Source organism: Glycine max, chromosome 3, assembly GCF_000004515.6.
Source record: "Glycine max cultivar Williams 82 chromosome 3, Glycine_max_v4.0, whole genome shotgun sequence".
Classification (NCBI taxonomy): Eukaryota; Viridiplantae; Streptophyta; class Magnoliopsida; order Fabales; family Fabaceae; genus Glycine; species Glycine max.
The window spans coordinates 743,990-758,281 of record NC_016090.4 but is presented as its reverse complement, the minus strand read 5'-3'; the positions used below and the strand labels follow the sequence as shown (position 1 = coordinate 758,281).

General features: G+C 31.7%; 2 protein-coding genes across 2 annotated transcripts; both read left to right on the top strand.

The window, feature by feature from the left end:
* Positions 1 to 3,175: 3,175 nt before the first annotated feature.
* LOC100777946 (peroxidase 44) lies at positions 3,176 to 5,553 on the top strand. Its single transcript, XM_003521830.1, has 2 exons — positions 3,176 to 3,370; positions 4,810 to 5,553. The coding sequence occupies exons 1-2, from the start codon at positions 3,176 to 3,178 to the stop codon at positions 5,551 to 5,553; spliced, it is 939 nt and encodes a 312-aa protein (XP_003521878.1).
* A 6,497-nt stretch (positions 5,554 to 12,050) lies between these two features.
* Positions 12,051 to 13,955, top strand: LOC100820340 (peroxidase 44). The gene is made up of 2 exons (XM_003520906.5): positions 12,051 to 12,373; positions 13,029 to 13,955. Exons 1-2 carry the CDS (start codon positions 12,173 to 12,175, stop codon positions 13,770 to 13,772), a joined length of 945 nt encoding a protein of 314 aa, XP_003520954.1. The 5' UTR covers positions 12,051 to 12,172; the 3' UTR covers positions 13,773 to 13,955.
* Positions 13,956 to 14,292: the final 337 nt, after the last annotated feature.

Here is a 14,292-nt window from a genome sequence, read left to right as displayed (position 1 = left end):
GCAAGTCATAATTGGAAATGCTTTGAAGTGCAGTTCTAACCAGGCAAAGACTGAAGGTCCTTTTTTGCAAGTGCTTTTACTTTATCACCTTTTCCCCATCTTTCTTGGTTCCATTAATCTTATTTACTTAACCAAAGTTTGTATATGGTCTCAAAAGCCTTGTTTTGAGGCCCTACTTTTTACGATGAAAAGATCCCTTTACCAAACGAGTAGAGAGGTATCTTCTTTTTGGTAAAACAACCTGTGGAATATATGCCTTTTTGACTCGTGTAAAAAGAATGGCTCAAATAGTCCTCATGACAAAAGCCATTCTTTTCACTCATTAAAGAAAAAATAACCAAAAGTATATCAATTCTCCAGCCTACTTGGTTATAACTTATAAGTAATCCTATGCAACCATTTCTTGTTCACTATCAATCATGATGGGCCTGGTTTTGCTATTACAATTGAGTGTTGCTAGGTGCACCCAGTATTATTGTTAGTGCACTCAGCACTTAAGATGAAATGATGAAAATACCCTTGATTCGTAAGCCATTTAAGTTGATTCGTAAAAGCCTTACGGATCAACTTGATCCGTTAGACTTTTACGGATCAAGTTGATCCATAAAACTTCTATGGATCAAGTTGATCCGTATTGTTCCATAAAAGGCTTACGGATCAAGTTGATCCGTATCAACCTTACGGATCAACTTGATCCGTATGATTTACAGACCGCCCTCACACACACTCATCACAAATGCGAAAAATGTGCAATGACAGTTTTGGTATTTTAAAAAAATGTTGGATGCACCTAGCAACACCCATTACAATTTCATTAAGCCTGCAATGAATTCAATTTTTTAATGACAAGTTTAGAATCCAAGATTGGCATTTACTATTTACACCTCCCTTTCTCCCTTTCTTAATTTCCCCTGTACTATCCTCATCTCACTCCCTTTCATACAACTCTCTCAACCTGTTTTCCCCCTCTCATGTTATCCTCGTCTTTCATTTTTTAATTTCTCATGCCTATGATGTGTATAGAACTACACTTAAGGATAAATATACTTTACGCAGTAGTGTGGAGTGACTGGTGTTATGTTATCTACATCTTTCATTTTTTAACTCCTCATGCTTATGATATGTATAGAATTACACTTAAGGATAAATATACTTTACATAATAGTAACAATAGTAACAGTGGACCTTAAGTCCAAATATCATACTTAAAGTTTCAAAACAACTAAATTCTAACTTAATCCAAGCGAATCAGTTTGATAGTTGTGCAGGAAAAAAAGGTTTCATTCAATTTCTTAACTGAGCAAGTGACTATGATTAGAAGATTTAGTAGAAATTCAAATTTTGAGAGTTGTCTAGTAGAAATCCAACTCTTTTTGCAACCTTTCTCCTCTTTTGGGTCCGTACAGCACATAATAACAAAAATGGATGCGTTTAATCAATTAAAGTGCCAAAGTGACCTGGAAATCACATTAGAAAACCATCAATAATCACGAGAAAATAGGGTTGCACATATACTTGTGCAGATAGGTTAGCCTCTCAGGGATGGGTATACAAAATTTTTGTTGGTGGGCTTTGTTCCTAAGTTTGTTTCGAGATATTTTGTACAGGATATGCAAGGTCTTCTTTACTATAGGTTTAGATAGTCCTTGTTTTGCTCCACCTGGTCAGGCTTTTGATGTACCACCATGGCTTCTGTCTTGTTTTATTTATCTATTTAATGAATCAGACATTGATATTAAAGTAGTTGGTTGTGGTAGTGTCAACTTAGTTTAAATTATAACAACCATCTTGTCTTAGCATTGACTTCGTTTTATAAAAAAAAAAACTTCATCCTCAATCAATCTTTCTTTTTAGATGGACTCAATCAATCTTTCTAGAAATCACAAAACACAACTTCTTGTATTAACATGTCCTAAATAAGAGAAATTAAGCAACTAATTAATGGAATGATGCCTAAATCTGATATAAAATGAATGAAAAACATTATAACATGATTCAAAGGATGACACATTAAAAATATTGCACGGGATGATCCAGGTGAAAAAAAATTCAGGAACTCAATTAAAAAAAATAAAAACCTAATTAAAAATTTGGTAAAACTATGAAAACTCGCCGATTAATTTAACCTTTTATTAGAATAAAAAAATAGCACATAATTAAATTCGAGATGAAAAAAATAAAATTAGGATGTAATCTCTCTAGCATTCAGCGACCGAATTAGGAGATGGACTTTATGTTTGTCTTAAAATTTTTGTCACTAATTCATTCTTTGCCAGTGACAAAACTTGATGTGATTAGTAGATAGCTAATTGAATGTCTTAAGTATATTAATCAATATTTGATTCCTGACCATTTGTGCGTAAAGAAAACTATCTTCACTTTATAGTTCTGTGTATAGAGAACACTTTATTTAAGACGACTCTTGGAGTCTTGAGTCTTGACAGTTGACATGCAAAAAAAAAGAGTAAAACATTAAATGAAAAACAAAAGGTAACAGACACGTTACAGGTGCTTTGAAGGTTTTCGTTGAATTTTAGTCAAGCGGATTCTTCGAAGATTTTGATGTTGAAATGCACAAGATATTAATAATAATAGATTAAAGTAATTAATACAAATTTCATTGTTTCAACTTGCAGGAACAACTGGCCAGTTTAGACTTCTACGGCATCGTCGAAGTTTCACCAGTATATATATATTCTGTAGTTTTGAGTAGCAATCTTATTCGAAACTTACTCTGATACTAAATCTTTCTTAGTAAAAAAAAAAACCATGATTTGCCACTAACCCTTTTGACTGGTTCCAACCCCCTATATGCAAATTCCAAACAATACTTTTTTTTTTTAATTTTTATTTCGGTGAATATTCCATGCATATACAATACTAGCTAGGGTCATAGTAATTAAGCAAATTAATGTATGAAATAATTTGTACTTTTGTGGTGAACATCTTGCATTGTACCGCTTTCAAGAAAAATAATCATACCTATCCGAATTTCAGTATTACCTTGATTGAATCACTTTCAAAGACAAAGTCATCAGGCGGCAATTTGCACTAAGCTACGACCCTTTCTTTTGTTCTCTCTCTTTATATATATATATATAGTCAAATCCCATTCTGAGAGTCACAAAACTTCAGTGTTGAAAAAATTAAGAAATAGTTAAAGCATATATCCAAAATGAAGATCAAAATCCTCTACTTTTACTTCATACTTCTTCCCTTGGCATTCGCGGACTTGAAGGTTGGATTTTATGCATCCTCGTGCCCAAAAGCTGAGTCCATTGTGAAGAAAGTGGTGCAGAATCGATTCAATCGTGACAAATCCATTACTGCAGCCTTGCTTCGCATGCATTTCCATGACTGTGCTGTCAGAGTAAGATACAATTTAATCTTAGCACACACATATAGATATTTTTCTTTTTCCAATAGACTCTTCATTATTAGGCCAAATGTACGTGTACGAAATTGAACGAATTTTATGTGTTCTGATTCTATTAGAGAATGATTTTCATTCTCTCTCCCTTTTAAATATGGTTATGAATATTTTGAGCAAGACAAAAAAATTCATTCACATATGTGAATACTAGGGTATGCATATTTTTATTTTTTTCCCTATAGGTTTAGTTAATTATTTGATTTTTATATTTGCATCAACTTTTTAAAACTCTACATTTTAGTTCTTATGTGTAAGCAATTTTTTATGTTTTAGTTCATATCATTAGTTCTTTGATCATGTAAAACTATCACAAAATGGAGACATGAGAACTAAAATGCAAAAAGAAAAATATTTGATTAATTAAGTTTTTAATTCCTCAATTTTTTAGATCTCAATTTTTAGTCATTCAAATTTTTTTAACATTTTAGTAATTCGTTAATTATTCATCAGCATTTTTAGTCTCTTTGAATTTTTTTGGCCTATTTTTAGTTTTTTATTTTTATATATTTTGAACTAATTTTGAGCAATAAAAACAAATATAAGACTAAAAATAGGCTAAATTTTTTTAGGGACTGAAAATGCTGACAAAAAAATAAATAAAGAATTAAAAATTGTAAAATAAATTTTGAAGGATTAAAAATTAGAATTTGAAAAAGTTAAAAGAATAAAACTTAATTAACTAAAAAATATTTATATAGGAACTAAAACGAAGAAATTTTAGATATAGAATCAAAAAGAAAAGTTGACAGCAAGTGTAGGAATCACATGATTAATCAAACCTTTTTCGATAAGTACTTTTCTTCTTAAATAAAGAATGAGATTTCTGTCGAGCAGTAAGATTAAAAAAAACATCACTCATATGAATTTGAAACATAATGAATGTACATTCTGCTTTCGGGTTGTGATAAAAGAAAATAGAGAAAGTAGATGTATAAATATAATTATTCTTTAGATTTGTACGTATAAGGTGATCTTCAATTGATTAATTTAAAAATATAACTAACAACTATCAATGAATTACAAATATTATCAAGAAACTACCTTATAAATTATTATTAGGTGATTTTAAATCATTATTTGTTTATGATTTCAATAATCTTTATGTGATATGTATTTAAGTTTTTAATTAAATTTAAAACAAAATATAATTAGTAACACTTGATCATGTCTCACATACTAATCCTAGTGAGAACCATAAATCAGCTGTTATCTAACACTACCTAATAATTTCTGATAACAGACACCGTATGTGTTAACAAGTGCATGTACTGTGGGTATTTCTCTTACACTTATTTCATGCATTACCAAACTATTTCAAGTTACAATAATTCACAACAACACACTAGAAAGCAGTGTTTCTTAATTTGTAATTACAGGGTTGTGATGCATCCATACTCATAAACTCTACCAAGGCCAACACGGCGGAGAAAGAAGCCGGAGCCAACGGCAGCGTCCGGGGCTACGACCTCATCGACGAAGCGAAGAAAACCCTAGAGGCAGCATGTCCTTCAACCGTGTCCTGTGCAGACATCATAACCCTAGCCACCCGAGACGCCGTGGCCTTATCCGGAGGACCCCAATACGACGTTCCGACGGGAAGACGCGACGGATTAGTCTCCAACATCGACGACGTCAACATTCCAGGACCCAACACTCCCGTGTCCGTGACATCACAGTTTTTCGCGAGCAAAGGCATAACAACACAGGAAATGGTGACCCTTTTCGGAGCACACACCGTTGGTGTCGCACATTGTAGTTTCTTTGATGGTAGACTCTCGGGGGCGAAACCTGACCCTACTATGGACCCTGCGTTGAATGCTAAGTTGGTGAAGTTGTGCAGCTCCAGAGGGGATCCTGCTACACCTTTGGATCAGAAGAGTTCTTTTGTTTTCGATAATGAGTTTTATGAGCAGATTCTTGCCAAGAAAGGGGTGCTGCTGATTGATCAGCAGCTTGCGTTGGATGCGACTACCAAAGGGTTTGTGTCGGATTTTGCTGCGAATGGGGATAAGTTTCAAAAGGGTTTCGCAAATGCGATTGTAAAGATGGGGGAGATTGATGTCCTGGTTGGAAATCAAGGTGAAATCCGCAGGAAATGCTCGGTTTTCAACCGCAACTAGATTAAACCGTAACTATCTTCCATCCCATCTATAAAATATTAAGTTATAATATATTTTATACTATATAACTTGTTTCTTATAAATAATACACGAAAGTAGAATCATCTAAGATTAAGATTGATTAAAAACATAATTAAGTCGATTTTATGTGTACCAATTAACAAAAACCATAACTCCATAAGTTGCTTGGACGTAGTTCATTATTATATATGAACCATGAATAAGTAGCAGTGGAATTGTCGTGTGCACTTTCTCTTCTGTTGATTTGAAATTATGGTTTGGAAAAAAGTGTGACAAGCTTTCACTTTCGAAAAATTCGTGACCTTGAATGGTGAGCTCATCTCTCTATGTTGGTGCATTTCCTTGTTAATTATGATCAGAGAGGCGCAACTCGTAGCATTGTTTTTAATTCTTTTTTTTAGTAGTGTTGCGTCAAAATCAAAACCCTGTTAGCAGGGTTGGGTTTAGCACTATTATTACGAAACATTCTTTTGTTGGATCTGAGCTACTCTTCCGGAGTTGCTTCCTGAACCTCTAATTTTATTTCCCATGCCTTTTTAAATTTCTGGAAAACGTAATCTAGAGTGTAAAATTACATTCTAAAAAGATCTTTCTAGAATGTACAAATTTATATTCAGGGTCTTTTTAAAATGTAATTTTACATTTCGATTAGGTGCAAGAAGCAATTAAGGAGGTACCGGAAGTAATTACCCTAATCTTTTTTATATTAATTAAGAGGGGACCAAATTGCTATTCTCTGAATAAATAATGGGCTAGTTCAATCAAATTAAAGTTTTTATAATAATAATTTGATTAAGGTTTTGAAACAAATATGTTTTTATTCTAGATATATACCAGAATTTTATATTTAATTCCTAATAAATTTTTCGTTTGTGATATGTCCTAATGCTTGAAATGTTTTATGTGAGATCTTTCTCGTTAGAAGGAATTCGTTAGTTGCTGATGTGATCATTAACTTTACACGTCAATAAGATACCTAAATGTGACACATAAACTGATAATGTGTCTTCGATATAACATTATATTTTAATTAAATTAAACCAAACAAAAATAAAGGTTTAATAGGGACCTAATACAAAATTGTGCAATTTAATAGGAACTTGATCCAAAAAGTGTCATTACTTAATGTATTTATACAAACTTGTGCTTATAATAACTAAACATCAAAATCCCAGCCTTAAATTTGATCACAACACAATTTGAATCAGTACATTTCAATAAACAACAAAATAACAACAATTTCCATCATCTACTTAATTGAAAATGCAATGATGACAACAAACAACAAACCCCAAAGGAAGACTACAATGCATCCTAGGACCTTCACCTTTTTTCTCTCAATGATTGTCTCCATTTGTTGCTTTGTTATTTTTTCCGCAGTTCTTCAACACCATTGGTATATCCTCGAGATTGAGCCTCTTCTTTTGCAAGCTTTTTCTTCAATTCTTGCACTTGTTCATCATACAGACAAATTCTTTCTTCATGTGATGCAAGTTTCTATTAAGTTGCTATAACCTTTTGCTTCAGCTCCTCTGCTTGTGAAATATAAGAATTAACCTCTACTGCACTTCTAGAACCTTAGTTTAAATATTTTGGCAAATTATCATCCCAAACCCAAAATTTACACCTCTTATCTTCCTGCACATTATACAATAATCACTAAGAATCCTATAATAGAACATAATAGAAATCAAAACACAACAGAAATCAATTATGTCAAAAGTAAAAATTACATTCCACTCATTACATTGCTAAAATATCTTGTCTAGATGCTTTTTGGTTCAAGATGTTAGTTGAATCATCGACTTGTTGCACCAACAAAAAATGCATAGGGACCCAAATGACGAAGAAAAAACTCTCATGGATGTCATTCTTTTTTTTCGGTCGGAGAAAATTCAACTCGCACCAACACCCCTCAACAAAGTCAATCCAACACTATATGGAGGTGAACCACCATGAATCTTAGACCGTCAAACTCTTCTTCTCTATGAGATAACCAACGTGAAGGGAAGAAAACACAACCCTCCTTCTATTCTCAAACAACATGGTTTTCATTATAAGGAACCTTAATCTTATACCTTTTTCCCTTTTAATTTAATTAAAATATGATGTCATGTTAGATGATACGTGGTCAGCTTACGTGTCACATTTAATTCGACGTGACATTACATGTAGCTTGTTGACGTGTACGTATAGTTAATGGCCACATTAGCAGTTAACAAATTCCTTCTAACAACAAGGATCTCGCATAAAGCTTTTCAAATATTAGGGACCTATCACAAAGGAAAATTTTATTAGGGACCAAATGCAAAATTCAAGTATATATGAGGGATCAAAAACATATTTAAGTCTTCTTTTTATTATTTAAAATTGCAATTTGTAACATCTGTGAACTACTCTAAAAAGTTGAAAGTGATGCTCTCTTAGTTAACTCAAAGTATCAGATCCCTTATTTCTACATCAGTGAGAGATCTCCCAATAGTTAAGAATGACCTTTTGTTAGAATTTTATTTCACGTTAAATTCAACTTATAGGCCAAGTGTAACCCAATTATGATGTAGTAACTGAATTACCGTTCAGGTCGTCTCCCAAAAGAATAAAGGAGGAATTTCATGTAATTATTTGATTAAGAATTAAGTTTTTGTATTTTTATTTTGTGATTGTCACAAAATAAATTACAATAAAAATTAAATGGCAATAAAATAATTAAGTAAAGATAAAAATATTGGACTTTGATGGTGACGTTGACCTTGATGAATGAATGTCTAGGTTTGGACTTGGAATTCGCTCAATCCATTGTGACTTCACAATTCTCTACTCATCTCTCTTGCTTATCCTCAATTCACTAATGTATTCTACCTCAGCTCTTGTATGGTCACAAATTCTAAACTACTTGTTTGATACCAAATTCCTTGGACATACCAACAAAAACAATCAACATTAATGGTCGAGAATTACCAAGACTTAACCAAGATTATTCTATGCCTAGAGATAATTTCAATTAAGTACTTGATTCAAGTTCAAGTTTCAACAAGGCTCGCCAAAGCGCAAGTCAATTCTTGAATTCATTTATAAGATGGTCAATCAAATAAAAACATTAAGTAGGGAAAAAAAATAAAGAACTCAAAATGAAGTATTGAATTGATAGAATTAAAGTGAAACAAGGTTCATCTTTTCCTCTCCTAGGTGGAAGGAATTGCATTCATAAAAATAATACAATAAAACCTAGAGTTTCTAATGGAATTATGGAAGCGTCTAGTAGGTAGAAGTTTAAAATATAATTCTAAGAATTGTTCGGGACTTCTACACGTTACAATGAATGTATAGCCTCTTATTTATAGAATTGTAGCTAGGTTTAATTAAGAAGATAATTACAAGAAATTACAAACAATATATCGAATTAATTCAAGTAATTATCTTATTCTTTAGCTGATTTATCCTTGAAAAATATATTGTTCTTGATTTTCTTAGCTTTTATTTTCAATTTTTATAATTTCTCTTTTCAAAACTTTTTGCTGATTTTGAACCTCTGAAGCTCTTGTCAAAATGACATGTTTTTGCTGAAAATATTAAAAATTCATTAAAAATAACCAAAATACAAAATTTTACCTAAAATAAAGTAAAAACTAAATTTAAAATTAATTTGATTCAAAACAAGACTTAAAGTTAACTAAAATGTCAAATAAACATTACAAAATGCATATGAAAATTCAAAAAATTTTACATTATCACCTTTCAAGGATTAAAAATATATACCTAAGAATCTTCATGCATATCAAGCACAAGTCAACTAAAAATGTAAATTTGCCAACCTTAACAAGAACATCTTCCATATTAGTTAGTGAATAACTAATAATTCAAAAATTAGTTGTGTTCGTTTGTTTGTATTCACTCTACATATATATAAAATTGATGTAATCCAATTTATAAAGATTCAAATAACATTCACTCTTTATCATTCTCTAGATATTGTGTGAGTGATTGTTCCATCACATATTACCATATAGATATTTGATGGATTTATCAGTTAGTTGTAATGTAATAGAGATGCATCCTTGATACTTTCCAATGTAATTATTACTTATTATTACTTATATCAAGATATGTACGTATAGAGGAAAATTTTGGTTTGTTTACCGCCAAGTTATTATATTTAAAGTGCCAATTGTTTTACCAAATCGAATTGCATCTCATTCTTTAAACTTCTTCCCATTTACAGAAACAGAACTATATACGGTGCAACCTCACAACATAATAATTTAATTATATTAGGGGAGAAGATGTGTACAAGAGATGAAAACGTGCTAGCATGTGGCCCTTACCACTTGCCATAATGTGCTTCTAATAAATCAACGACAAAGAATCACGGATTTACTATGTTTCATACAAAGTCCTTAAGTTCATAATAATTTTATATAACTATGTAACGATAATCAATCTGCGAAAGCTAATCCATCATAAACTAATTCCATTGGATGCTTTTTAATTGATATGTTTTAGTCATCCGTGTACTAATTAAGGGATCATCTTCCGTCGTCAAAATGGGTGGTCCACACCATATCCTCAATTCTTCAGCGAGAAATTATTAATTTTACGTACTATATGCTTAATCTGGCAAGAAATTATAGATAGAATAACCTTGAATTTTCACTGGATAAATTATAAACATATACATTCGTGTATGTGCACATCTAACATTTTTATATTAATTTTTTATCACTAAATGTTAATTTTTGTTAACAGAAAAAATTAAATTTATAATTTTTTTAATTATTAAATCAGTCTTGTATCTTTATTTTATTTTATATTATTAGTGGCTAGGACAAATAGAAGAAAGGGGTTTGGTCTGTATATATAAGGAAAAGGCGTGTGCTTAATCTCAGAGAGTGTGTGGAGTGTGACATATAATGGTTTACACAGGATCTTCCATATTTGACCACAACAATATCACATGCATTGCAAACCAATGCCCATTTTGCTCATACGGCAGAGTATATGACTCATGTGCAGCTGGACCCAAGTATAAAATTAATTATATTATCTACCTTGTAATTTGTAACATATATCCGTGAACTGCTCAAAAAAGTTATTTATTTATTTGGTAGAGAACAGTTTTTGTTCCAGGATGATAATATTTTAACATCCTTTTATTTTAAATATTGTATCTATGTTTCTCATTTCTCTCTCTCTCTATATATATATATATCTCTTTTTATATATATCACATTATCTCGTTTATTATACTTATATCTTTCTTTTCTTTTTTACTCTCTCTAAGTATAAAAAGGAATTTGGGTGTCTAAATATGATTAGATCCAAAAGTTTTAAAACTTTAGAAATTACAAATTTAATAATCTTATCCTACATAATAATTTATATTTAAGTAATAGTATAAAAGTTATTTACTCTACCAATATATTCTAATTAAATCCTTATTAATTATAATAATCCTGTAAAAGTATGAGTAATTTAGTATTCTAATTCAACCCTAAAAATAGTTTAGAGAGCTATCAGCACATTCTAATTAATTTTTATTAAAATAATCCAGCAAAAATATGATTTAACATGATATTCTTTTATTATTAATCAGTTGAATTCTTAATCTTATTTACAGTCATGTGAAATATTGCATTATGGATATATAAGATCATCCGGTGATTAAGAATGGGGTTTAAGGATGAGGGAAAATAGGAGAGGGAGAGGTCAAAGACTCATGCACAGGTCCCAATCCTTTCTATTAATATTTTTAATAAAAATTAACAAATTAATTAACATTTATTTATTGATAAAAAATATTAATTATTGTATTACTTAACAAGCATAACTATGGGGTTATTGTTCCTGTCAAAGAAAACTAAGGGTTATTATACTTTCATTTGTTAATGATAAATAATTTGAACATTATTGAGTTTGTCGTGGATATGATCATCAGTTGCCATAGTCCACTGCCGTGTTGACTGATTAAATTTCCTTCTTTTTTTTCTTCCGTTTTGTTTATTTTTAATTTCACATAAATGTAGGATAATCAAACTTGAGTTCGAAAACACGTGTTCATAACAAAACTGGCGTAGTTTTCAGTATATGTAAACTGTAAAGGCCGGTGATTGAGTAAAAGATGATATGAAACAATCAAACCTCAATAAAAAGTTTGTGCAGTTCATTACATTCGCATGGCAAATCTCAATTGTTGTGAACAAAAAACACCGTATTAAGTGAAATATATTCAAAACCGCGTCAATATGTGATGTTTCTTTCCACAATTTACGTAAAAGCTATATGGCCAGTTTGGCGTTATGAATTTATTCGAAAGTTTTGCTTCTTTGGCACGTATGCCAACCTTTTTGCATAAAAACAACATATACCACGTTACTATAAATTATAATAATCTTTTAGCGACCACAGATCCTCAAGATTTCATTATGTGTCCTTAATTAATTTACATAAAGAAAAGAACAAAAATGTTATTAGCTCAACTTTGACTTGTGATTCTCTCTCGGTGCCCACACACTCTATATACACACACACGCACACACACATGACACAACACACCGTTTTCTATTGCTAGGACATAACCAAATAAACACACTAATAACTGAAGATGGTGAAGTTCACAATTGTTGTTATCTTCTTGTTCTTTATGTTTCCCATTGCATTTGCTGATCTTAGGGTTGGATTCTATAGCTCTAGCTGCCCAAGAGCAGAGCAAATTGTGGGTCAAGTTGTTCAGAGGAGATTCAACCGTGATAGATCTATTACTGCTGCCTTGCTTCGCATGCACTTCCATGACTGCTTTGTCAGAGTAAGACACAAACCACTCTCAATCATCACATTGCTTTACTAACCACTCTTGTCTTTTCGGGGTTCAACACTAGATTTAATTCTTTTAGGGGAGGAATTTGATCCATTCACCCATTAATTCAGTTGATTCGGAAGAAAATTGGATGGTTAATTTAAACCTTGAGTACATATTGATTTGTCTATGTGCATATCTTAAATCACCAACTTTAAGCTATATATAATTCAATCTAGCTATGCTTGCTTTTTCGGTAGAAGTATGTTGAATGTCAATCTATGGATTTGGTTTACTCACTTTTTTTTTCTTTTTTTTTTTAACCATTGAATCTAGTTTTTTCTTTAATGAGCTAAAAATATTAAAAATAATTGTGGCAGTGCAACCCACCTTATATCTCTCAAAGCGCATTAAAATGCATTGAAAAGTGGATTAAGGTAAAATGAAACACACTGTTAATTAATAGAAAGAAATAGAAGAAAGTGTAATAAAATTATACTTTAATAGTTAATTGCATTATTTAAATTATTTCACATAAGATGAGTTTTCATTTTATATTTTTATTATATTTAATATACCTCTTTTTTCTTCCTTTATCATAAAAGCATTTAAATCTCAATAATAATTTTTTACTAATTGTATTTGATTCACAAATTGGATTCAGGGCTGTGACGCGTCCATATTAATAGACTCAACCAGGGGCAATCAATCTGAAAAAGCTGCAGGAGCAAACGGCACCGTTCGGGGATACGAGCTAATAGACGAAATAAAAAAAGCCTTAGAAAGAGAATGTCCATCAACGGTTTCATGCGCCGATATAATCACCCTGGCCACACGTGATTCCGTGGTCCTAGCAGGTGGGCTCAAATACGACGTCGCAACGGGAAGGCGTGACGGACACGTGTCGCAATCCTCCGAAGTGAACCTGCCGGGGCCACGATCCACTGTGTCGCGGGTGTTGGAAGTCTTCAGCGCAAACGGCATGTCGTTGGACGAAATGGTTACTCTCTTGGGGGCCCACACCGTAGGTTTTACGCACTGCAGTTTCTTCCGAGACAGGCTCAACGACCCCAACATGGACCCTTCTTTGCGGGCCGGGTTGGGCCGGACTTGCAACAGGCCCAACAGTGACCCAAGGGCGTTTTTGGACCAAAACGTGTCGTCGTCGATGGTGTTCGACAATGCGTTTTACAAGCAGATTGTTCTGAGGAGAGGGGTGCTTTTCATCGACCAGCAATTGGCCTTGGACACTTTGTCGAAAGGGTTGGTCACAGTTTTTGCGGGGAATAATGCGGCTTTTCAAAGGAGTTTTGCAGATGCTATGGTGAAGATGGGGAACATTAAGGTTTTGGTAGGGAATGAGGGAGAGATTAGGAGAAATTGTAGGGTTTTTAACAGTGCTTCCTAATAATCACAGAATGATTTCATTGGTGTTTCAATTGAGATTAATTGCTCATATATGTGTTAATGTGCACTACTTGTGCAGGGATTTTGATTTGAATAAAAATGCATTCATATCATTTCTACTGCATCTACTACATTAAAAGAAAAAAACGACTTAATTATAAATTTTATCATTTAATTTTAATTATTTTATAAATTTTATCATGTAAGATTTTAATTTTTTTGTATATTTTATCATTATTGACAGACTTTTTTTTCGCGCTTTAAAAAATTATTTATCAAAATAAATGATTTTGACTTTTGATATTAATTTTTTACATCGATTATAATTATAATTAATATTCAAAAATATAGAAAAATGACTTTTTATATCTTTTTGCAAACAATATGATAGTAAAATATATAAAAATTAAAATTTTAGATGATAAAATTTGTGAAATGTTAAAAGTTTAATGATAAAATTGGTGAAAAAAAAAACTTGAGTGATTCATGAAATTATATAAAGTTGAATAATAAAATTTATG

Coding starts and splice junctions, on each gene's coding strand:
- LOC100777946 (XM_003521830.1), top strand. CDS start 3,176: ATGAAGATCAAAATCCTCTACTTTTACTTCATACTTCTTCCCTTGGCA. Junction 3,371..4,809: donor TCCATGACTGTGCTGTCAGA/GTAAGATACAAT, acceptor TTGTAATTACAG/GGTTGTGATGCATCCATACT.
- LOC100820340 (XM_003520906.5), top strand. CDS start 12,173: ATGGTGAAGTTCACAATTGTTGTTATCTTCTTGTTCTTTATGTTTCCC. Junction 12,374..13,028: donor TCCATGACTGCTTTGTCAGA/GTAAGACACAAA, acceptor AATTGGATTCAG/GGCTGTGACGCGTCCATATT.